A 26,868-nucleotide genomic window follows, 5' to 3' on the forward strand; every position below is an offset into this window, starting at 1 on the left:
AAAGACTAAGCGGGCACACCAGCCCAGGAGCAAGGCCAACAAGGCAGGAGGGGACAGGAAAGCTGGTAACGGGGAACCCAAGATAGAGAAAGAGAGAGCACTGACATGTTTTGGGGTTGACTACCAATGTCACAAAACAACATGTGTATTGTTTAATGAGAAACTAATTTGCTCTGTAAACCTTTATCTAAAGTTCAATTAAAAAAAAAAACCATAATGTTCAAGGAAGACATTTTTTACTAGGTAAGCTAAACTTTTATTGTTTGGTTTTAAGAAGACTTCAGGGGATATTTTTGGTTTCAGGTTTAATGATTATCTCAGAGCAACAGTTTCAGGATTTCATCCAGCCTCCATGGCTCCAGAAAGTCTCAAGTCCATGAGAATTTTCAATTCTGTTCTACACTTTCCCGCTTTTGATCAACATTGTGCTATAGAATTAGAAGAGGTTTTATTCTTGTTCCCTAAGAAAAATTATTCAGGGAGGCAATAATGTGATCCTTTTTAAAAAAAAATAATAATTTTTATTGTGCTTTAAGTTTACAAATCAAGTCAGTCTCTCACATATAAACTTATATACACCTTACTCCATACTCCCACTTACTCTCCTCCTAATGAGTCACCCCACTCCCTCCTTCCAGTCTCTCCTGTCGTGACTGTTTTGCCAGTTTCTAACCCCCTCTACCCTCCCATCGCCTCTCTAGACAGGAGATGCCAACACAGTCTCAAGTGTCCACCTGATACAAGTAGCTCACTTCTCATCAGCATCTCTCTCCAACCCATTGTCCAATCCAATCCATGTCTGATGAGTTGTCTTCTGGAATGGTTCCTGTCCTGGGCCAACAGAAGGTTTGGGGACCATGACCGCCAGGATTCTTCTAGTCTTAGTCAGACCATTGAGTCTGGTCTTTTTATGAGAATTTGGGGTCTGCATCCCACTGTTCTCCTGCTCCCTCAGGGGTTCTCTGTTATATTCCCTGTCAGGGCAGTCATCAGTTGTGGCCGGGCACAATCTAGTTCTTCTGGTCTCAGGATAATATAAGTCTCTAGTTCATGTGGCCCTTTCTGTCTCTTGGGCTCATAATTACCTTGTGACCTTGGTGTTCTTCATTCTCCTTTGATCCAGGTGGGTTGAGGCCAATTGGTGCATCGTAGATGGCCGCTTGTTAGCATTTAAGACCCCAGACACCACACTTCAAAGTGGGATGCAGAATGTTTTCTTAATAGAATTTACTTTGCCAGTTGACTTAGATGTCCCCTGAAGCCATAGTTCCCAAACCCCCGCCCCTGCTCCACTGACCTTCGAAGCATTCAGTTTATTCAGGAAACTTCTTTGCTTTTGGTCCAGTCCAGTTGAGCTGATCTTCCCTGTATTGAGTGTCGTCCTTCCCTTTACCTAAAGTAGTTCTTATCTACTAACTAATCAGTAAATAACCCTCTCCCAACCCCCCTTCTCTCCCCCATCTCGTAACCACAAAAAAATGTGTTCTTCTCAGTTTATACTATTTCTCAAGATCTTATGATAGTGGTCTTATACAATATTTGTCCTTTTGCATCTGACTAATTTCACTCAGCATAATGCCTTCCAGGTTCCTCCATGTTATGAAATGTTTCGCACATTCATCACTGTTCTTTATCGATGAGCAGTATTCCATTGTGTGAATATGCCATAATTTATTTATCCATTCATCCATTGATGGACAACTTGGTTGCTTCCAGCTTTTTGCTATTGTAAACAGTGCTGCAATAAACATGGGTGTGCATATATCTGTTTGTGTAAAGGCTCTTATTTCTCTAAGATATATTCTGAGGAGTAGGATTTCTGGGTTGTATGGTAGATATATTTCTAACTTTTTAAGAAAAGCCCAGATAGATTTCCAAAGTGGTTGTACCATTTTACATTCCCACCACCAGCATGTAAGAGTTTCAATCTCTCCACAGCCTCTCCAACATTTATTATTTTGTGTTTTTTGGATTAATGCCAGCCTTGTTGGAGTGATATGGAATCTCATCGTAGTTTTAATTTGCATTTCTCTAATGGCTAATGATCGAGAGCATTTTCTCATGTATATGTTAGCCGCCTGAATATTTTCTTTAGTGAAGTGCGTGTTCATATCCTTTGCCCAATTTTTAATTGGATCGTTTGTCTTTTTGTGGTTGAGTTTTAACAGAATCATACAGATTTTAGAGATCAGGCGCTGGTCGGAGACGTCACAGCTGAAAATTTTTTCCTAATCTGTAGGTGGTCTTTTTACTCTTTTGGTATGCTCAGTGTTTTTTATTTTAGCCATTTAAATATGTGCAGTGGTATCTCATTGTGGTTTTAGTTTGCAGTTCTAACGACTAAAGATGTTGAACATCTTTTCATGTGTTATCTTCTTTATTAATATGCCTATTCAAACCTTTTTGGATTTTTTTTTATTGGTGAAATCCTAAGTGCTGTACTTGTAAATATGACCCTGTTTGAAAACAGGGGTAATTCATTTGTTATCGCAATGAAGTCCTACCAAGGTAGGGTGGATCCTAAACTTAATCACTTCTGAGTTGTGTCTTATAAAAAAGAGCAGAATAGACACAGAGACACACACAGCAGGAGGACAGATGTCATGTGAGAGCCTATCTACAAGCACAGGAACGCCAAGGGTCGCCGGCAGACACCAGAAACTAGGAGCGGGGCTCACAGAGGGAACCTACGCGGCCGAGACCCTGGTTTGGACTTTGAGCCTCCAGAACTGGGAGAAAATAAATTTCTGTTTTAAAGCCACCAACTTGTGCTATTTTGGTTACAGCAGCACTAGGAAACTAACATAACCAATTTATCAACTTTTTCTTTTACGGATTATGCTTTTAGTATTGTAGGCAAGAAATCTTTCCCTAGCCTAGTGTTACAATGATTTCCCCGTGATCAAGATTTACATTTAGGCCTATGGTCCCTTTTGAGTTAATTTTTACTTATGGACATGCAATTTTTCCTGCACCATTTGTTCAAAAGGCTACCCTCCATTGGATTGCCTTCGCATCTTTGTTTAAAAGTTAAACATTTAGAAGTTGAAACACCACGTTTCCCTGGGATCTCTTCTCAGGCACATCCGAGCTTCCTGCAGATCACAGTTCACACTCCTGGAGTCATATCATATGACCCTGGCTGTACAGTGGGTACAGGCAAGGACTATCAAATGGTATCCATGTCAAAACCGGCTCAGTGTTGAAACTAACTTCTGCGTGTAATGTTTAAGCAAAAGTGCTTAACCGCAAGTTCACTCTTAATTACTCCACCAACATTAAATTGTCATTACCCAAACAGCAGAAGATAGATAACTGGGACTTCATAAAAATTAAATACTTATGCTCATCAACAGAGTGAAAAGACAACCTATAGACTGGGAAAAAATCTTTGAGAACAACACATCCAATAAGGGTCTAATACTCAAATACATATAAAACTTCTACAGCTCAAAAACAAAAAGACGAATAACTCAAATGAAAAAAAGGGCAAAGGAATTGAATGGACAGTTCACCAAAGAGGACATTTAAGTGGCCAACAAAGACATGTAAAGATGCTCACTGTCATTAACTATTAGGGAGATGCAAATCAAAATGAGATATCACCTCATCCCAACTAAAATGTCACTGATCAAAAGAAACATAAAGCGACAAATGTTGAGAAGATGTGGGGAGGATGGAACCCTTATCCACTGCTGGTGGGAATGTAAAATGGTACAACCGCTACGGAAAACAGTACACCAATTCTTCAAAAAAATTAAAAATAGGCCTACCGTACGATCCAGCAATTCCACTCTTTGGTATATACCCTAGGGATCTAATAGAAGAGACACAAATATACATATGCATACCTATGTTCACTTCAGCACTATTCACAGTAGTGAAAAGGTAGAAACAACCTAAGTCCCCATCAATGGATGAATGGATAAACAAAATGTGGTACATATGTACAATGGAATACTACACAGCCATAAAGAAAAGTGAGTTCCCAAATCATCTTGCAACATGGATGAACCTGGGGGACAATATGCTGAGCAAAATAAGTCAACCACAAAGGGACAAATATTATATGATCCTACTTTTATGTGTTCACTGATTACCTGGAAGGGGGTGTGAAGGAGGGGAATCATTCCCTAGGTAGTAGTCACTATTTGGGTATAGTGATGGGAAAGGCAGCACCAAAGGTGGGTTATCGATGCCACTAAGCTGTCCATAAGAAAAAGGATGAATTGGTAAATACTATGTTATATATAATTTCTCAACAATAAACAAAAGCAGATCAATCAATATAGAATAAATCAAATAGGAGCCACAGATGTGGATACTTCTCAGACATAATCAATCACCTCACGGGATTAGTTTTCTTGGTTTGAAGACTTAGGCTCCTAGTGTTATGGGTCAATTCAGTCGATTCATGTTCTACATCCTAGTTTGGTGAGTAGAGTCTGCAGTCTTAAAAGCCTGCAAGCAGCCATCTAAGATTGGTCTCTGTTCACCTGGAACAAAGGTGAATGAAGAAAATCCAAGAATCAGAGAAGGAACCAAAATACAAGTCTAACTTTTCTCCAGGGACCATGGCCACCTCTACGTTGAGACCAGCAGATTTAGACGGAGCCGGGCTACCACTAGTGAGCATTTTCATCAGGGTCACAGTAGATGAATCCTGACAGAAAAGGAAAAAAATTATAAACAGAACTTCAAATTCTTGGAGAATCCAGACGTACAGGACCCATTGAGACTAGAGAAATCCCTGAGACTACTGCCCTGAGATACTCTTTAAACCTTGAACAGAAACTATCCCCTGAAATCACCTTTTAACTAAAGAGCAAGTTAGCTCAAAAAGTGAAGAATTTCACCCTTGAGAACTGCACTCTTTTAAACGTTATCCATGCGGCCAAATGGACAACAGGTACTCTAAAGCATAGATGAGAAGTTGGGCGGGCAGTGAGACAAAATTAACAGGAGAGGAAGAACTAAAAAGGAACTAATGAGAATGTTGACACAAAGTGAAGGATGTAACCAACGTCACTGAACATTATGTGTAGAAATTGTTGAACGGGAACATGTTTTGCTGTGTATACTTTCACCAAAAATACAACAAAATATTTTTTAAAAATTCATTGCCATCTATGTGCAGGTCTATTTCTAGTCTCTCTGTTGCATTAATCTATTTACCGCACTGCCTTGATGACCGTCACTTTATAATCAGTCTGCCCCCTTTGTCTCAACCAAACAGGAAAGCGAGGTTTAGAGTTGAACGGGTTTGCTCCAAGCCCAAAGATCCTCCCATTGTTCCCCCATTATCTCTTAAGATTTAATTCTCTCACGTGTAAGGAACAAAATTTGTGCCAAGCAAAAATTCTTTGGTATGACAGAGTTCATATTTTCACTAAAACTAAAGCATCATTTTTATGATGAAAACAAGCTTTAAAAGCCTAACTTGTCTCTACTGGAGCCCTGGTGGTGCAGTGGTTAAGAGCTCAGCTGCTCACCAAAAGGTAGGCAGTTCAAATCCACCAATCGCTCCTTGGAAACCCTTTGGGGCAGTTCTACTCTGTTCTATAGGGTCGCTATGAGTCAGAACCGACTCGACAGCACCTAATAACCACAACAAACTTGTCTCTGGAGCCCTGGTGGTACAATGGCTAAAGAGCTTGGCTGCTAAGCGAAAGGTCAGCAGTTCGAAACCACTAGGTTCAAAACCACCAGTCACTCCATGGGAGAAAGATGTGGCAGTCTGCTTCCGTAAGGATTTCAGCCTTGGAAGCCCTATGGCACAGTTTTACTCTGTCCTATAGGGTCCCTGTGGGTCGGAATTGACTCCACGGTAGTGGTATTTTTTTTTTTTTTTTGGAGCTTGTCTCTCCAACATTTTGAAAGCCCCCAGGTCAGGGCTTATTTTCACCCAGCTCAGCTGCCACCCTCTCACCCCACCCCCACCCCCAAGGCTTTGAGTATCTCTAATCCCTGGATACAGGTAACGTCAACATTCTGCTGGTTCCTCATTATTGTAATGTGATGAAAACATTCTAAATTCTCATTTTAAATTCCTCAAAATATTTTCATTTGCCTAAATACCGTATAAGAAGTAACACTCTAGAGAAAGAAATATAATCTGTTTAATATGAGATGCAGTAGAATGTCAAGGTCAAGCCCATGGGCTTTGGAGAGGAGACAGACAGGAGTTGAAACCCCTCTATCATCTTGGTCAACTTACTTAACCACCAGGAGCTGTAGGTTTCCTTATCTTTTAAATGAGCCTAATAATTCTTGCCTCATAGAATTGTTTTCACGATAAATTAGGTAGCAGGCAGCAAGCATTTAGCACAGAATCTAACAAATGATACCACCACCCACCTGTCAGTTTGTCTTACTGTGGAGGCTTGCCTGTTGCTATGATGCTAGAAGCTATGCCACTGGTCTTTCAAACACCAGCAGGATGACCCATGGTGGACAGGTTTCAGTAGAGCTTCCAGACTAAGACAGGCTAGGGAGAAAGGACTGGCAATCTACTTCAGAAAACTAGCCAGTAAAAAGCCTACGGATCACAACAGAATACTGTCCGATGCAGTGCTGGAAGGTGAGCTCCCTAGGCTGGAAGGCACTACACAATAGCCGCAAAAACATATTCAAAATACACAATAATCATGAAGATGGTGCAGGCCCGGGCAACATTATACCCAAGCCGACTCAACAGCAACTAATAATAGATGACAGCTATTTTTTTTATTAACGCTATACGATGATGATGATGACTGAGAGACCCCTCTTCCTAGACTGTCCCCCCACTGTACTCCAAGTTCCCCGTCAGCTCCCTCTGATTCCTGAGGAGTCTCTGTTCCCGGTGAATTTCCAGCTCCTGGTTCCTTACATTTCATTTCAGCTTCTCTGAGATGTTCTGATGCCAAGTAATATCTTCTCCTCTATTTAAGCTAAATTGAGAGGTTTTTGTTTCTTGTTAGCACAGAAGCTTCCTGGCAAAGGCAGGTAAATTAGCTCCTTCCGACTGTGACAAAATCCAACGCTTGTATGGGCGGGGATGTGAAATCCTTTATCCCTCAATGAAACCATTACAAAAGTCCAGTCATGAAAAGGAAAGCTGTGGGATTCTACTGATCAAGATCCCAAAAAGAGAAACATTTTTTTTTTTTACTTTTTGCGCTGCACAAAGTTTGAAATTTTATAATCTTGAAAAAAAAAAATATGCCAAATTTGAGAAGAGATCAGTTGTTAGAAGAAACACGTTGCCCCAAAGATGGGTTTACTTTAAATATGAGACCCTGGTGGATTAGTGGTTAAGTGCTCTGGCTGCTAACCAAGAGGCTGGCAGTTCAAATCTGCCAGGCAGCTCTTTGGAAACTCAGGCAGTTCTACTCTGTCCTACAGGGTCGCTATGAGTCGGAATCGACTCAACAGCAGTGGGTTTGGTTTTGGTTTTTTGGATGAGATGTCATAATTATAACAAATGGTTGGAAAACAATAATCAAATAAGGTGCTGTTCCAATATAATTAAAATTAATACCAGATTCTAAATTTTAAATATCAATCAATGTCTATAAGATAAAGTTGACGGTCTTCAATGATCCCTCGCCCTTCTATCTTTTTCTTGCTTTGCCTTAAAATTATCATTTCAATGAGCAAAAATGGAATCAATCTAAGTATAGCAGTGGACTCCCTCCTGGGCATGATATACCAATGAATACTTTGCCTGATGATGTAATGCTCGTGGCTGTTTTTGTTCCGATGGGAGGGAGGATCTTCATGTGGAGCAAGTAGCAATGGAATCTCTTCAGAATCATTTTAAAGGCAAATTCACACAATTCCAACTAAGCAGGACAACGTCTAACTCACACTCTCTCGTTCTTTCTACCACCTCTCTGATGTTTGAGACCTCTTCCCCTTATTCCAACAACAAGAGAAGTACAATAGGATGTTAATATAATACGAAGTACCATGCAAGATGTCCAGCAGATAGCTCTGTACCCAGCAGGTGCCTTATGTTGGAACAATGTCTGCAGTGACTCAAGCTTAAGACAGCAACAAGAAAGGCGGCCCCAAAGTTTAAGCAGATATCCAAAAGAACAGCTGCTAGAGGCCTATGGGGTAAAAGTAGCACATGGTACCTCCCTTTCTTTATTCCCAACCCAAAAGCTTGACACTTACAAAGTGTTTCATCCCTTTTCAAACGTCAATAGGAAACTCAAATGAAGAATTTCTGGGTCAGGCCTGCGATAAAAGATATTTATAAAGAGGGAAAGCACAGATGATGTTATGGACTGAATTGTGTGTCCCCAAAATATGTGTTGGAATCCTAACCCCTATGCCTGTCGAGGTAGCTTTGGTGGTGCAGTGTTTAAATGCTCCGTCATCAACTGAAAGATCAGGTGTTCGAACTCACCAGCTGCTCCAAGGGAGAAAGATGTGGCGGTCTGCTCCTGTAAAGATTACAGGCTTGGAAACACTGTGGGGCAGTTCTATTCTGTCCCAGGGCAACCAGTTTGGTTTTTTATATGTGTGGATATAACCCTATTTGGAAATAGGGTTTCTTTGTTATGTTAACGAGGCCATGTCAGTATAGGGAGTGTCCTAAACCTAATTACTTCTGAGTTTAAAAATGAGCTTATTAGACACAAAAAAAAAGACGCACAAAGGAGGGGAGAAAGATGCCATGGGAACATCACCAAGACACAGCAGTGCTACAGAGCTTAAAGAGACAAGGCTCTTCCCCCACAGCCAGCAGCAAGACAGGGCCTTCTCCTGTAACCAGTTCTCTGAATCCAGACTTCTGGCCTCCCAAACCATGAGAAAACAAATGTCTGTTCTTTAAAGCCACCCACTGTGGTATTTCTGTTACAGCAGCACTAACTCACTAAGACAGATGCTTAATATAACTCCTAAACAGATAACAGATAGCAAGATACACTGGTTCCTTCGTAATAAAAATAACGTTTTCAATACATCCCACTTTAGATCAAACCCTCCCCAAACCTGCAAGTTGGCTTTTTGACTGAACTGGTTGAATACCCATGAGTGCTACCAATAATCAGAACTTAACTTATCATCAAGAAACAAACAAACAAAAACTGCTGTTTCAGCTACATGAATTTAGGTTACAGAAATTGGTGGAAGATTTTGTCAAAGAATATATCAGTCCTCCAAGTTTTCCTCTCAGTGTGCAATGAGGCCCTGCTAAAAATATAAAGGTACATGATGAGTTCAAGGCCGCCTAGCAGCAGGTTTACCACAACCCTTTAGCCCTGAGTAGAAACCCTGGTGGTGTAGTGGTTAAGTGCCACGGCTGCTAACCAAAGGGTCGGCAGTTCGAATCTGCCAGGTGCTCCTTGGAAACTCTGTGGGGCAGTTCTACTCTGTCCTATAGGGTCGCTATGAGTCGGAATTGACTCGACAGCACTGGGTTTGGTTTTTTTTTTTTTTTTGGTTTTAGCCCTGAATAGATAAATGTATAGAAGTATACCATTATAAGGACACATTTGACAGTAATTTTATATCCTGAAATTATTACTGGGTAAAATTTTTCTGGTTTCGAAAGAGGGAAGAACATGGTTTTGAGTAAATTTCATGAAATTAGTGCTGTGTAAAATTAAAAATTATGGTAAAAATATTCGAGACGCACCTATAAAATACTAAGAGTTAGAAAAGGGTATTTAATGCAGTCATCTTTAAAAATAATAAGATGGGGAAATTGGACTTACACACTTATTTCCTACAGTAAAAAAAAATATATATATATATAAGCACACATCCAAAAAGGAAGAGCTTGCTCTAGGATTTTAGCGAATTACCTTCCTATTAATCCCACATTCTAACTAAAATAAGAGAATTCATTTAGTACAAGCAGTATATTCTTTCACTGTTGGAGGACTTTTATGCCTTAATAGGGAACAAAGGCCCACTTATAAATTGGTCTCTAACTTCCCACATGCCCGAGACAAAGAACACAAATTCCTCAAACCAGGACCCCTTCTTCCAGACAAGGTTCAAACCAATTGCTTGGTCATTTATTGAAAACCAGAAACAAGCTGTCTTAGAGCTGATTCCAACTCTTAGCAATCCCACTTGTGTCAGAGTAGAAGTGTGCGCCATTTTGAAAATAGCTGATTTTTCAAAAGCAGATCACCAGGACTTGCTCACCAGGTGCCTCTGGGTAGACTAGAACTTCCAACCTTTTGGTTAGCAGCCAAGCTCCTTAACCTTTTGCCCCATCCAGAGACCCCAGGGCATTTACTGAACAACTCATGTATAACAAAAACTGTGGAGACTGGTGATCTTTTCTATTCCAGTTTAATATTTTATAAAGACCTAAATTGGGACTGTACTTTTTTTTTTTAACCCCAAATCAGTTCTAGAACCATTTCCCAATTTAAACATACAAGTTTCTTTTCCATTCCAAACTTCTATAATTACTGAATCTTCATTACATACTCCAAACATGGCAGCCCGTAAATTAGCATCCATTAAAAAATCTTTTAAGCAAGACGATTTCATTCCAACTTAGCCCTGAGTTGGGGGGGTTCCGTTGCCATCCAGTTGATTCCAACTCATAGCGACCCTACAGGACAGAGTAGAACTGCCCATACTGTTTCCACGGAGCACCTGGTGGATTCAAACTGCCTTTTGGTTAGCAGCCATAGCTCTTAACCACTACACCACCAGGGTTTCCTGGGAGTGGGGTGGGGGGGGGAGGGGAGGGGAGATTAAATGGGCAATTTATTCAAAATAACCTACCATTTCTGACTTTGAGGATGCTTAGCTTGATAAACTTTGGGAATCAGTTTTCTTTCCATGGCAAATGACTCCTGAGTCGTGATGGAAAATTATCACTCATTTTAACAAAGAACTAACCAAAAAATAGTATAATAATAACGTTTAAGCATGAAGGAAAAGATCTAAATAAACATTTTCAGTGGAAGTAAAAATACTATCCAAAACTGCCAGCGCACAGTCCCAGAGAAATGAAGCTTGAAAGCACTCCTTGCGCTTTAATGACATGGCGTGGCTCTGAATGTTAGAGTTTAAAAATACTCCTAAGAATACAAGCCAAATGACTGCAGGATTATAAGTTCTCTCTCCCAGTTGTTCAGATATTAAACACAGGCACAAGTAAGAATAGCCTTCAAAAAAAACTAATAAAAACATCACATGAATAATGCAATATGCCCCAATAAGGATACCTTTTCCTCCTTTACCAAATGCCTCTAAAAAATATTGCTGACTACTCACTCTCCTCCTTCCCGCAGTCCTTCTCCCCTTTTAAAAAACATCAGAAAGGGACCAGAAAACTGAGATGACAAATGAAGGTCACATTGTTGGGCTCTTCCTTTAGAAGCAACACTCTCACTGCTGGAAGTTCTGATGTTGCCTAGAATTCAGCATTCCAGCTGGCATGCTGGCACTGCTGAGTTACCTAATACTAGCCTTCGATTTTCCAGTAGAGATTTAAGGAAGCTGAACCAAGCCAATCAGCTGGCCCAGTCCACCTCGTCTGTAGCCATAACCCTGCCCACTGGGGACATGTCTAGACCCTCCCCGCAAGTTCTACCCAGCAACCTGGCCACCTACCTGCTGGACAAAAGCAGCCCAGCCTTGCCACTCACCTCCTCTCCTTTGCCTTTCAACATGGACACCTCGCTGTATTTTGAAAACAAAACAAAATAAAACCAAGTCGGCTGCTTTTCCTGGATACTGTTTCATTTCTTTCCATGCGTCCACCACCGATATTTCTTATTATATGGCTGGCACTATAGTTGTTGTTGTTGTCAGGTGCGGTTGAGTTGCCTCCGACTCATGGTGGCCTTATGTAGAACGGAACGGAACGGTGCCCGGTCCTGTGTCATCCTCACGACTGCTAGCATGGCTGAGTCCACAGTTTCGGCTATTGTGCCGCTCCATCTCACTGAGGGTCTCCCAAGCCCTCACTGGGCCTCTATTTCACCAAGCATAATGTCCTCTTCCAGTGATTGATCCCTCCTGATGACACATCCAAAGCAACCTAGTTGGAAAATGTTCTGTCATGATCCATAAGACTTTCATTGGCTAATTTTCAATAGATGGCCAGGCCTTTCTTCCTAGTCTGTCTTAGTCTGGAAGCTCCGCTGAAACCTGTCCTCCATGGGCAGAGATTCTGGCATCACAGCAACACACAAACCACCACGTTAGGACAAACTGACACATGAGTGGTAGATGGTTCACACTGCCTATCTCCATTTTCTCAGCCCTCACCTCATTTTAAGCCTCTGAATTTGATTTTTTACTCTTAAAATTCTCTTCCCCCTCCTCCACACATAAACCAGACTTATTGATAAAGGCCTCCAAAAACACTTCTATAAATCTAGTGACCTTCCCCAGGGCTCTTAGAACATGGCTGACGGCTGCCTCCTAAAACACTCTTTGCCCCTGACTTCCAATCCTGGTGGCTTTGTAACTCTCCTTGGCTATTCTAAGTTGTTTCTTTTTTCAAATCCTACTGGCCCAGTGGGAACATGCTCCCAGGCATGCTCTTGGCTCCCTGTCCTTTCCCTTTGCTTTGGTGAACTTAACTCTCTGTCCTGCATCTCTGGGGCCCTTTCTTGTTTCAGGATGCAGCTCTCCCACAGAGCAGCGTCAAACTGCATGTCTCCAATGGACGTAGATGTGATGTGGCAAACCTGCCCTGGACAGTTTTCAAACAAAAGCTGGTTATTTCACATCACAATAAACACTATTACTTTCCTATTGCAGCTGCAACGAATTACTACAAACTTGGTGGCCTAGCACAACACAACGTTTTTATCCTACCATTCTGGAGGTCAGAAGTCTAAAATGGGTCCACAGGACTGCATGCCTTCTGGAGGCTCCAGGGGAGAATTTATTTGCTTGCTTTTTCCAGCTTCTAAAAGCTGCCCACGTTCCTTGGCTCATGGCCCCTCACTCCATTCTCAACACCAGAAGCTGAGCATCTCTCCTCCTTGACCGCTTGCCTCTATCTTAAAAGAACCCTTAGGATTATGCTGGAGTCCCTGGGTAGTACAAATGGTTAATGGACTTGTGTCCTAGCCAAAAGGTTGGCAGTTCGAGTCCACCCAGAGGTGCCTCAAAAGAAAGACTTGGTGACTGACTTACAAAAAAATCAGCCACTGAAAACGCTGTGGGGCACAGTTCTATTCTGACACGCATAGGGTTGCCACGAGTAGGAACTGACCCCACAGCAACTGGTACGGGTTATGATAGTGTTGGGCCCCTCTGGATAATCCAGGATCATCTATCTATTTTAAAATCCTTAGTCTAGTCACATCGGCAAAATTCCTCTTGCCACAGAAAGTAACATATTCACAGTTTCCGGGGTTTAGGATGAGGACTTTTTTGGGGGGAGGGGCAACATTCAGCCTACTACCAACACCCCAAGGTCCCGAGGACACATATTTAGGCTGCCAATTCCTTTGTACACTTGTCTAACAAACTCGGGACCTATGCCCTCAGTGTTTAACAGGTAATTGTCGATTCATGCCTGGGCCAACAACTCTCCAATAAGTCCTCTCTCCATGCAATCAGTTGCAAATTAAGTGATTTTCTAGGATTCATAATTTAAGGTTCTTTATAGCTTGGTGGGTGGGAGGGTCTGTGCATTTCTACCCACCAATCAGTTGCTGTTGGTTCCAAGTCATGGTGACCCCACAGGATTTCCAGTGGCTGATCTTTCGGAAGTAGGTCTCCGGGCCTTTCTTTCGAGGTACCTCTGGGTGGAGGCAAACCTTTCAGAGAGCAGCTGAGCTCTTAACCATTTGTGCCATGCAGGTATTCCTCTGAGAGAGGAAAAGAGTGCTAAGTCAGGGAACAGAGAGTGGAAAAGGGGCCTTCGATAACACAAATTTAAAAAAATATTCAGAAGATTTTATAAAAGATCGTGGATAAAGGCCTGGAAAAGCATGAGCTAAATGAAGAGGCACAGCCATTTGTCATTGTTATGTGCCACTTACATGTGAACTTCCTCCCCACCCACAGTCTCTCTGTTTTAGTCTCCATTGCCTCATCCTTCTAATGCCTCTCTTAGTGTGTGTTCTTTTTTTTCACTTAAACTATCCATCTGTCAGCTTGTCACACTATGGTGGTTTGCATGTTGCTGTGATAATGGAGGCTATGCCACCAGTATTTCCAATACCAGTAGGGTCATCCACAGCGGGCAGGTTTCAGTGGCGCTTCTAGGCTGAGACAGACTAGGGAGAAAGGCCTGGTGACCAACTTACCAAAATTAGCCAATGAAAACCCTATGGATCACAGCACAACACTGTCCTATATAGTGCTGGAATATGGGCCCCCTAGATTGCAAGGTACTCAAAATACACCGTCGCTACAAAACTAGACTTGCGCATACTGGTGATGGTGAAGATGGTGCCGGATCGGGCAACCAGTCTGTGTGCAGGGGGTCATCATGAGTCAGAGCCAACTGGACAGCAACTAATAACAACAACATTAAAATATGAGTATCCATGCATTTATGTCCACCAATACAGATGCAGATAAAACTTTCAAGTGGCTTTTCTTCTTGTAACTGGAGAAATCCTAACGTTTTTACCTTGCTGCAATGCACTGGTACTATTAACACTTTGGAGCCATTTTACTAGGTTCCAACAGTAAATCACGGCCATCAAGTCGATTCTGACTCAGTGACCCTACAGGGCAGAAGTTCCCCCAGTAACCTAGTTATTCTCAGCTTCTCCAACACGCAGAGGTCGCATCTCTCGTACGCCCTCTAGTGGCGGCCAGCACTAGAACACACTGTTGAGCAAACTCAGGCTAAGGTCGCCAGGAAAACTTAAAACTTCAGAAACGTCCTAAACAGGTGTCAGAGCCCAAGTAATTTTACTTTGGAAACGCTTCCCATTATGTGGTAAAATTGTTCTTGGGCATTTGCCTTTCTTTCTTTTTGTGATCGTTAGTATCGCTTTATAATAAACTTAAAATCTCACAGGCACAGTAGTCTGGCTAAAAAGCCTGAAGTCCTGTAAAAGCAGAGTAGATAAATAAATTGTGGCATATTCACATGATGGGATATTACACAGTAGCAAAAAAAGGAAAGAACTACAGTAACACACAGCAACAAGGGTGAATTTTTTTATACGTTGACTATAAAATGCAAGCCCTAAAAGACTACATAAATATGGTAAAATTTTATAGACCTCAAAAGAAACAAAAATTTTATTTAGGGATATACATATTTTGCTCCCATAAAGATAACAACCTAGAAAACCTTATGGGGCAGTTCTACTCTTGCCACATGGGGTCGCTATGAGTTGAAAATCAACTCAATGGCACACAACAACAACGACCAGGTCCCAGGCATGACCCCTGGTTTTCTACTCCTGTTGTGACTTGGTAAACATGCATGAATTTAAGGAGAATGTGTTACTTGTGAAACAAATATGCAACCAGGAACAGATCTGACAATTTACCGCCCTTGGTCAATGAAGCAAACGGGCTGTGAAATGTTCTTCTTGTTTCATTTTCTCTTCAGTGTCTCAAGAAAATACAGCAGTCGCTACAGGAAAGACCAATTACTAAAAAAGGACATCATGTTTGGTAGAGCGCTAGTGAAAATGAGGAAAACCGTCCATGAGATGGAGAGACACAATAGCTGTAATAACGGACTTAAACACACCAGTGATCACCGTGATGGCGCAGGACGGGGCAGAGCCAACTCAATAGCAACGAACGACCACCACCATGAAGATCCAGGTCAATTTCATAGAGGGTTTTTCCCCTGGACTCGTATTCTGGACACGTACTTCCTTCCATTAGACAGACTCTTCAGAGAAAAGGGTAGCCCATACACGTCCAGCAGGAGGCATTTTTAAAGAGTCATAAATAAATTTTCTTGTATGTACAACACTGATGGTGAGGGTATAAGATGCGTAATTCTTTATCATTTTCCTCCAAAAAAGCTTTCTAAAAAAACTGCTTCTGCTCCTGTGTTCCATACTTGTCTTCAGCTGATCTAATTTTCAAAATACAACTTTTAAAAATGAACACAGCAGACTGGAATCCGGAACTTTCAGAAACTTTCAGATCAAATCTCAGTAGCTCTGGCGAAGGCTGGGCTTTCCAAGCAGGCAGTCAATGAATGGGCCTATTCTTCATTAGAGACAGGGAAAAAAAGGGCTTTGACTATCCATTGTATAATATATGACTACAGAATTGTCTTCACTCATTTTTGAAAAAATGAATAAAAGGCTTATTTGAATTTTTATTATGGCAGGGTACAGATTTTAAAAGTGGTGTTTAGCTCCCAGGCTAAGCCAGGCATGTTCAGCCAAAGATTCGTCCAAGTACAGATACATTTATGCTAAAATCTAGCATATACTAAATTTAATTTCCTAGAAAAATATATCTTTTGATTTAATCCAATCGAATATATCCTTCACCAGATTTTGTTTTAAAACTCATGCAAGATGTGGTCCCCATCTATAGTTCTGACTGAAATGAAAATAAAAAATACCACTTTCCAATATTATGTCTGAGAGAAAGATACAAGTCTTATTTGGATAAGGTGCGAAGGTACAAGGTACCTTCTACAAGATTCAAGGTTACTTGAAGATACATTCAAAAATATTGTTTCATGTAATAGTTGTTTCAGTTCACAAGATCTAAATTATTGTCATACCTAGCACGGAAAGGAAACCCTGGTGGCGTAGTGGTTAAGTGCTATGGTTGCTAACCAAAGGGTCAGCAGTTCAAATCCGCTGGCGCTGCTTGGAAACCCTATGGGGCAGTTCTACTCTGTCCTATAGGGTCGCTATGAGTCGGAATCGACTTGACGGCACTGGGTTTGGTTTGGTTTTAACACGGAAAGGGATGAAATCTTTTAAGCTTCCTTGGCAATTCTGATCAGCAACCTTGTCTGTGCAAACGTGATATGAGTAACGTAACAAGTCACAAATATAAAAAATGCAATTTTCATACTAAGGCCCATTCCTCAGAGGAGATAATTTAGGAAACACTAGACAGATGACCATCCACCCACTATCAGTTTGCCATACTGTGGCCGTGCCTGTCACTGGAATGCTGGAAGCTACGCCACCAGTAGTTCAGAAACCAACAGGGTCACCCATGGTGGACAGGTTTCAGAGCCTCCAGGTTAAGACAGACGAGGAAGAAAAGCCTGGCGATCTACTTCTGAAAGTTAGCCAGTAAAAACCCCGTGGATCACAATAGAATACTGTCCAATACAGTGCTGGAATATGAGCCCTATAGGTTGGAAGGCATCAAAACACGCAGCGGTCACAATGGACTGGAGCATACCAAGGATTCTGAAGATGCCACAAGACCGGGCAACATTCATTGTATTGTCATATGGTTCCTATGGTTGCCAACTCCACGTCAACTAACAACAACCAGTGACCGTACTCCTGTTCCGTTTTCCACTTTTAACTGTGGCCTAATGTGTCACTCAAGGATTTGATCAATTAGACAACTTCTACTTAAATGTTTCACTCTGGGCCTCTGAGTTAAATGAAGATCAGGACTTGGGATTTACAACCAAAAGATACTGATTCCTCTCCCCGCAAAATACATCCAGCTAGAATGTATTGACTGGCAGTTAGTTGGAAGCTCTCAATAACAAAAGGGCACTCTACCCGAAGAAGTGGGGCCACGGACTTTCTGCTCCTGAGAGCAGGTGAGAGAGGCAGACAGGCTTCAAGGACGGCTCCAGAGATTTAAGCAAGCTAGAGGCAAAAAGCTCTCCACTCTCTTGCTAATCCCTGCTGGCTCCAGAGACTGACCCTGTTAATTCTCTGCTCTGGCCCCGAAGAGCCTGGGCAAGGTAGGGCAAAGCAGAGATCCAATGCCTCAGCTATGTCATTATAAAGCCACTTCCTGTGAGCCCACTTCCTGTGAACAACACCCTGCTAGAAGCTTCTAGATTTGTGGAATATGTGTTAAATCCCACAGCTCTCAGGCACACGTTTCAAAAAATTTTACTTTCTATAAATTGGCACTGAACAACAAAACAAGGTTTATGAAGAGAGTAACTCCTTATCCTGGGTTCCAATGAACAATAAACAAAACTATTAAGTTGGTGAAGAAATCATGAATGGTTGGTACGAGCCAGTGGAAGTTCTTTTTCTCTAATTTATACTTATTAGAAAACCCTGGTCAAACCGAAAACAATTTTATGTTTTTAAAGGGAAGTGTGCATAATTTCTGGTCTGTCGACAGAGGATTTTATTCAATTACCTGCCATACTCTCAGGCAGAAATGAAAGGCTATTACGAGCCTATGGATCAGGTTTCAATTCAATACGAGGAATGAGTCATAAAAGATGTTAGTTGGGTTCGGTTGATGGGCAGCTCTGTATAAATCCTGCTTATAGACTGGAGTTCCTGCTTATTGTTTATTAAAGAAATGGGTCAAGCACGAGCCGTTCTCCAAACAAACACACTGAGAATCGCATTTTCACAAAATGAATTTTCCAGGAACAAAAACCGATATATGAATGGCATCCAAGTAAAATTCTCTATTATCGTTGATGACACCATGGGAGATTAGATCCTGTCTTTAATATAATGTACTAATTATGAATGCTAGCTTATGAATGGAGCCCTGGTGCCACAGTGGTTAAGAGCGAACAATGTTTCAATGTCCAGAGACACTACACACCTACATATCCACCATTATCTTCACGTTAAATGTTTACGCAAATACTTTAAGCTTAATTTAGCTGACAAAAGAAACTCTTCCCCAAGAGTAAATAACAGTCTGGGCAAACAGCAAGCCATTAGGGCTGCAGAGAGATGGTAAGGAAGGAATTCCTCTTTAATTTAAAAGGTTTGCAATGGCATTACGAATGTGGAATGATCCACTACGGGTGGGATTCACCCTTTTTAATAGTGAAATGAATGCTCCTTAAATTAACCAACTGAAGCCCCACAGAGAGACGGCTGGGCTCACTCTGAGACCAGCACAAACTGCTGCAATGCTGAAAAGAGGAAAATCTGACCCTTGCTGACCAACCTGGGAGCTGCACTGGCCTGGGAGGGGGCAGGGGTGATTTCTAACAACAGCCAAGTGAGGTAGAGGTTTCTGAGCTCACACCTGTGACCTTGGAAGTTGGACAGACTGTAACCCCACATGGCTCCCATGAGCAAGAGCCTCGCTCTGCCTGCAGAGATCTGCTTATTAGTCATTGCATTTTATCCTCAAAATAAAGCAATTTTTTCAGTGTTACAAACACAAGCATGATCCAGTGCCAGATGCCAAGAATCGCTGGGTACAACCTACCAGACCATCATGCGGGAAATTCAAGGAACTGCTGACCTTTTAGTTAACAGCCCAGTGCTTAACCACTGTTCCCCCAGGGCAATGGACAGACAGAGAAAAGTGTCCCATCCACTGTGAGTCAGATCACTTCAGAAGAGGCACTGGCTAAACAAAAATGTACAAGGACGAGAATACAAAAGGGACATACAAAGCCCTCAAGTCACACCACCGAGGACTTTTTAGAGATAGAAGGGGTATTTCAAGATGATCCTCACTTACGTCCTCACTAAGCAATTACTAGTTGCAGGATTGGGACCAATAGCAGGGACCCCTGGACTCGTAATCAAGGTACAGGATGGATATTCATTGCACTGAAATATACCAGAACCAGATGCTGCAAGTTGATTCTGACTCATAGCTACCTCATGGAGGTCTGAGAAGAACTGTGCTCCATAGGGTTTTCAAAGGCTGATTTATTTGGAATTAGATTGCCAGGACTTTCTTCCAAGGTACTTCTGGGTGCACTCGAACTTCCAACCTTTTGGTTGGCAGCCAAGTGCTTAAACTGTTTGCAACACCGAGGGACTCCCACTTACATATACATCTAGGTGATTTGAGGGTGACTGACACCCTTTTTAAAGGTTATTTCCATTATCCTGACTTCTCTGAGGCCCATGAGCACTTTCCCAAATTAGTGAAATATTATAAATCTTTAAAAAGTCATAGACTTCAGAACCACTCACTCCCTCTTAGCAAAGTAAGTTCCTTGATCCTGTTGTGCTAATATTTTTTTCCAAATCATTACCACTCACACAGCTTCTGGATTAAAAGCAAGTTTGCAGTGGAAACTCTCACACACAAATTGTAATGCATTTAGAAAACTGCGGATTCCAGAAAAGGAAGGGAGACAGTGCCTGAAGCAGTCTTTCCGGAAACCTGAATAGTGCACATTGTACTTTTTAAAAAAAATCTTACGAATTTACACTAGCTCGCTAGAGTTACAGATCAAAGCCTCAATTTCTTCAACTAACGAATAGGTAAATGCAGGCACAGAAAGCTTACGACACCTACCCAAAGCAGCCCAGCATGGCTGAGGGGGGCAGGACTAGAACCCAGGCCCCAATCTTCCAGACCACAGGTGAGCAGATGCCTAGGGCAGCTGTGGATGCAGCAGGCTACATGCCTCCAGGCGCCATCTTTGACAAACATTCCAACTCCTCTCCCCGGCTCTGTACTCTTCAACAGCCTTCTGACCTTAATGTGGTTTCCCAAGTAGACTATCCTGCTTAAAAGAGAATCAACTTGCAGAAACCTGACAAACACCACAGCCAGGTGGATCAAGGTCAACATCAATAGTCATAAATCATGTTGAAAATATGCACACTTGATATAATGTGATACGAATGGCTCTTCACCTCCCATGATCTTTCTCCCAGAAATCCATAACCCTGTTCTGTGAGAAAACCAGAGAAACTCCACAGAGGGGCAGCCTATACCTGACCAGGACTCCTCAAACTGCCCAGGTCAGCAAAAACAAGGACAGTCTGAGAAACTCTCAGTCAGGAGGAGCCTAAGGAGACGTGACAACTAAATATAATGTGGTGTCCTGGGTAGGATCCTAGAACAGAAAAGAAACATGAGGTAAAAACTACAGACATCTGAATAAAGAATAGACCAGTTAATAAGGATGTCTTCATTATTGGTTCACTATTTTAACACATGTACCATACTAATGGTAAGATGTCATACTAAAAACGGGAAACTGTGTGAGGGGAGATATAGCAACTCTCTGTAGTATCGTCTCAATTTTTCTGTACCCCTAAAACTATTATAAAAAATAAAATCTATTAAAAAAAAAGAATGAGAGAGAGAACCACTGATGTAAGTATTTGAATCCACTGGATAGTTAAGTTTCTCAGCAGAATTGAATTCATTTCATTGACCTTCACAAATCTTGTCTTAGACCTTCGGCTAGCAGGGACCACCCTTCACGGCCTGACACCCCTGTAGAGCTGAGTAAGTTCCTTTAACACGCACAGAACTGGAGGACAAAATTTGGAACCATAATGACCTTATCCCAAGGCCTAAAGAATTATTAATTGATAAATTAATTGATTAATTTATGCAGATTTGGTTTTAAGAGTGGCACTGTAGAGGTAAAGCTTATTTATATTACTAGATGGAAATGTTTACTGTGGGAAACGTATTAAACATTCATCTTTATTTCTATTAATCAGGTCTGAAAAATCCAATTTTCTTTAGTTAAGTCTGAAGAGCTTTCAAGCAAATAAAAAGTGTATTTCAAACTCTATTTGCTGGGTAAGTTAAAATACTGGCAAAGAAAAGAGGAACTTTTTTTTTAAGGAGTCACTGCACTGTACATATTCTATCATGACTGTAGAAGTTACGTCCTCATATTGATTGACAAGATACATTAAATTTGTGTCCCTGATTACATAAATTACTTTACTTACAAGAATACAAACTTTGCTACTCATTTTTAAAAGAAACCCAAAACTTAAGTAATATTCCTTATCTGCTCTATTTAAATAACTGCTGGGTCAGAAATATATTTTCTGCTTAGGATTCATGTTTTAAATCCCCAGTTTGCTTTTCATTCTCTCTCTTAAACTACCCTTTAGTGCTGATAAAACTTTGGCAGTAAAGAAAATCATTGCCTGTGTATAACTGCAATTTAAAAAACTACGGAAATGCATACTGGTTAAACTTGATACGAAGTGTCTTTTCTTCACAGATCTATTTTATTCATTTTCAAAGTGACACTGCTTAACCTAGATGCGATTTCCAGCTAGAATGTTCTCCTACCCTTCTTGATTTAAATGTTTTTCCTGAAAGATGACAACATAAGAAACACATGGAAACAGGAAAGCAGACAAAAAACAGCAAAGCCTCAATCACATGCTAGGAAATTCCAAAATACACTGCTATATTCCTAACCATATCAAAGACTAATCTAGAATTTTCTTCATCTTTCCCCTCTGGTAAGGCCATTTGCATAAAATATAAAGAGAACCGTAAACTATTCAGGCACAGTACAAGGCTCTAAACATCCAGCCAGAAAATATCGCGAGACAAATGACTCCAGGAGCCTGTGCCCACCTCCTGGGCCATGCAGCCCTTGCAGACATCTGTCACCACCTCCCCCCTCCACCACCTGGGATCAGATTTCTCTCACTGTATCCAGTGACTCCCTTTCCTGAGTCTCGGTAAATTCATATTCTGCTCGTGATAATTTGGGATCAGAAACTAAGGTGGTCAGAATGGTAAAGTTTATGTTATATATATTTACCACGATAAAATTAACATAAAAGAAAAGAACTTTTTTAATTAAAAAGAAATGAAGGAACAAGCGAGTAGTTATAAACTAGTCATAGAATTAGCTTTTCACCTGAAATAACCTTCTTTCTATGAACACACCTTTTAAATGTATATTACTGGTTTATAACTGCCAGCCCCTCTCAGGATTGGAAGTAATGTTTTTTTCCATAGGATTTATAATGAAATTATTTTGCCCTTCTTTTTGAGTATTCATTTCATGATGTCCACTTTGATATAAATTGATTACCCCAACCATCCTCTCTAAGTAATGCAAAGATATTTTTAAGGCGGAGTTTAAAAAAACAAATAAAATCCCAGAAAAATATTAAAGGAATATGTACTTTCACATTTTCCTCATTTTTCCACATCTCATATACACAGCTGGTGAAGGGAATTTTGTTCCCCTCATAAACTGCCTGCAGCCCGTTTCTTTTTCCATTTGGAAACAGCAACTTGACTTCAGGATGGACAATGTTAGACAAAAAGGGAAGTCATGTTTGCCCTGGCTGGGCGAGGAGTAAGACAATGGTCAACACTTACTGCACCATCACACCTAAGAGCCTCCCACCCCGTCCTCTGACTTTCCCCCACACCAAAGTCCTCTGAAAGTACAACTCAGTTAACCCTTCCAGAATGTTCCATGAATATTCTATGACTTCAGCATCAGCATTGCCCTGTTCTCCCATTAAAACAGCAGAATGTTTATGCCCCAAACTGGAGTCCAAAAGGAAATCCCAAATGAAAATACCTCCCTCCCTTGGCTTCCAAATCTTCGCACATGATGACTCTCGCCCATTTATGGTGTCCACTTTTTTTTTTTTTTACTATTGTAATAAGATACAATCATTTCTTAGAATGAATCGTAATTTTATGTTTGTTCTCAATTCCACTGTATTTTTATTTATCCACTTTTGTAAATCACTATAGGATTTGGGTCCTGCCACTAAAATATTATTTTATAGATACATCTTGGCAGCTCAGTCACCTCCTTCCACCCATACCCTCGTTAGCCACGACACTGAAAGAACGCTCCCTACCTTTCGCTGAGGCTTCTCCACAACTGTGCACCTGCAACAAGAAGTAAAGTGTGAAATTTAACCAAGGTACTTTTCTCCTGAGGCATTTTTTTAATTTATAAATATTTCAAATGATTTAAAGTGGAATGTTCAGCTTCTTAAAATCTAAAAACTATCAAATCATACAGTGTATATGCATAGTACCATGGCTAATTCAAGCAATTGTTGCTAGATGCCGTCAAGTCAGTTCCAACTCATAGTGGCCCTAAGAACAACAGAACAAAACACTGCCCAGTCCTGCACCATCCTCACAATCATTGCTATGCTTGAGCCCAGCATTGCAGCCACTGTGCCAATCCATCTCACTGAGAGTCAGTCTTCCTCTCTTTCGCTGATCCTCTACTTTACCAAGCATGATGTCCTTCTCCAGGGGCTGATCCCTCCTGATAACATGACCAAAATACATAAGATGAAGTCTCACCATCCTTGCTTCTAAGGAGCATTCTGGCTTTTCCTGGTCCAAGACAAATTTGTTTGTTCTTCTAGAAGTCATTGGTATATTCAATATATTTCAACACCATAATTCAAAGGCATCAATTCTTCTTCTGTCTTCTCTATTCATTGTCCAGTTTTTGCATGCATATAAGGTGAATGAAAATATCATGACTTGGGTCTGGTGTGCCCAGTCTTCAAAGTGACATCTTTGCTTTTCAACCCTTTAAATAGGTCTTTTGCAGCAGATTTGTCATTTGATCTCTTGACTGCTGCTTCCATGGACAATGATTGTGGGTCCAAGTAAAATGAAATCCTTGACAATGTCAATATTTTCTCCACTTATCATGATGTTGTTTATTGATCTAGAACACTTCATTGTGCTCATGAGAAACCTGTACATAGACCAAGAGGCAGTCGTCTGAACAGAACAAGCAGATACTGTGTGGTTTAAAGTGAGGAAAGGTGTGTGTGCCAGGGCTGTATCCTTTCACCATACTTATTCAATCAATATGCTGAGCAAATAATCCAAGAAGCTGGCCTATATGAAGATTGGAGGAAGACTCATTAACAACTTGTAATATGCAAGATGACACAACCTTGCTTGCGGAAAAGCGAAGAGGACTTGAAGCACTTACTGATAAAGATCAAAGACTACAGCTCTCAGTATGGATTACGCCTCAACATAAAGAAAACAAAAAATCCTCACAACTGGACCAATAAAGCAAATTCAGGCAATTAGTCAATAAATATTTACTGAGATTCTATTACATATAAAATACTTAGATAGGTACCACGGGAGATGAAACACTATATAACACATGGTCCCTGCCTTTGGGTACTTTACCATCTAGTGGGAAAGATAAAATATGCACCCACATAAATATGAACCAATGTAGGTGGTCTAGGCACTGTACAAGTGGCACAAGCCAAGTGGCATGAGAGAGTTCGGAGACGAGAGAAAATGTGGATGAAGGCACCAGTAATAGAGGTGGCATTTAAGGTGAACCTTGAAATGATGCTGATGAAATGGGAACTCAGATGACTGTTATTTGAGAAAGGAGATATGGTCTATGTCTTATTATACTACCAGCTTTAATGAAGCTCAATATAACAAACGGCTGTAAGGAAGTTTCTGCATTTTCTATCAAACAAGTACCAAAGATGTTGCCCCTTATGTTCTTCAGTATCCACTGTCAAAAATCTACGTGATAAATTCTTGAAATTTAGCCCCATGAAAAACAGTCTCAAAATTGCTTGCCTCCTTTATCACTTGGAATTGTGTAATTGATCTGGTTCCCCATTTTGTCTTGGCTGCCAGTAAGCATGGAGATAAATCTGTTGCTCAATTATGGTCACCACGTTAGACTCCTGTTCCTCTACTAAACCAAAAAAGCCAAACACGTTGCCACTAAGTCAATTCCAGCTCAATGTAACCCTACAGGACAGAGTAAAACTTCCCCATGGGGTTTCCAAGGAGCAGCTGGCAGATTCAAACTGATGACCTTCTGGTTAGCAGCCTTGAGCTCTTAACTACTGTGCCATCAGGGTTCTTTTTTAAACAGTCTTGTTTTTTATGTTACTTATAAAGCTACCACAAACTTTTTGCAGTTAAGTGGCATATCAAAACAAAACAAACAACTCAAAAGAATCCAAGGAATTATACGCACTAGTGAAGTCTCAACTAAAGTTGGAGAGGTGGATAGACTAATTCTAGAGGCAACAACTCACCTTGTCATATGACTCTCTTCTGACAACACTGGAGCCAAGGGTGGAGAAAGTGTAATGGCAGGGTGTGTGTTTGCTTGTTTTTATTGTTGCAAATTGGAAAAATAAATACGGTTGATGGATAAGGGAACAAGAAAATTTAGAACGCTAAGGACAGAATTACTGAAATAACCAGGTTATTTCATTGGATCAAGTCAGGCCCGAGTAAGGAGAGGAAGTCAGGGCAAAGATGGGGCTAATGGACAGTGACAAGGGCAAGAGGCTGAGCAGGACAACAGTCAAACTGAGCACAAAGAACTGGTTCAGCAGGAGTGAGGGGCCAGGGAGGAGCGGACAGATGGGTGCACTGAGGACTGACTTTAAGCCTTGGCAGGTGTTAGAGACACAGAATTTCCAGAGACTAAAGGTCAAAGACGAGGCCACGCTAGTAGGTGACCAAAACCAGGCCAATAGACAAGTCATTAGGGTGGAAGTTGAAATGATAGAGAATCAAGAGCGCAGAAAGGACTCTAGCTCATAGGAAAATGACCTGGCGGGTCCATAATGGCTTCAGTGGCTACTGTAGATTTGGCAGGAGGAAAGGTGTTAAGAGATGGTGGTTGAAAATGCTCTATAAGTAGGTCTAGGAGCAATGTGAAGACCTGCTGAACCATCTTCCTTACCTTTCAGGGCAGCAAGAGAACTATTCTCCACGGAAGAGGATCTTAAGGACAGCCTGGGGTAGGGGATGAAAGACTGGTTCTCTTGCAATGAGAGAGAAGGAAAAGGATGTAGAAGAATCGTACTATACCGAAGAAGAGCTCCCCGTGGTCCTGATGAAGGGGTTAAAGCAGGGAAGCAGGAACCTGAGGGACACAACAGTAAGAATGTGAGAGAAATTCATCACTGCCTAAAGGCTCTCCCACTGGGGTGCCACAACACAGATACACGGACTCCTGTAGGTTTCACTGAGATTCATTCACAAGACATTATCTCTACTTTTTTGCCCACCTATTCCTTATTTAACACCTAAGACAGTATAAAGATAATAACTGGAGGAAAA

At 41.2% G+C, this 26,868-nt stretch overlaps 1 protein-coding gene across 4 annotated transcripts in view; it reads right to left on the bottom strand.

The window, feature by feature from the left end:
* Positions 1-26,868, bottom strand: part of RETREG1 (reticulophagy regulator 1) — a 184,138-nt gene that overhangs the window by 95,418 nt on the left and 61,852 nt on the right. For all 4 annotated transcript variants that reach the window (XM_010588078.3, XM_023545395.2, XM_023545394.2 and 1 more), the window contains one exon: positions 23,628-23,658. In XM_010588078.3, coding sequence (XP_010586380.2) covers positions 23,628-23,658 — 31 coding nt within the window. Of the gene's footprint in view, positions 1-23,627; positions 23,659-26,868 lie in introns of those variants that run through there.

Source organism: Loxodonta africana, chromosome 2 (assembly GCF_030014295.1).
Source record: "Loxodonta africana isolate mLoxAfr1 chromosome 2, mLoxAfr1.hap2, whole genome shotgun sequence".
Classification (NCBI taxonomy): domain Eukaryota; kingdom Metazoa; phylum Chordata; class Mammalia; order Proboscidea; family Elephantidae; genus Loxodonta; species Loxodonta africana.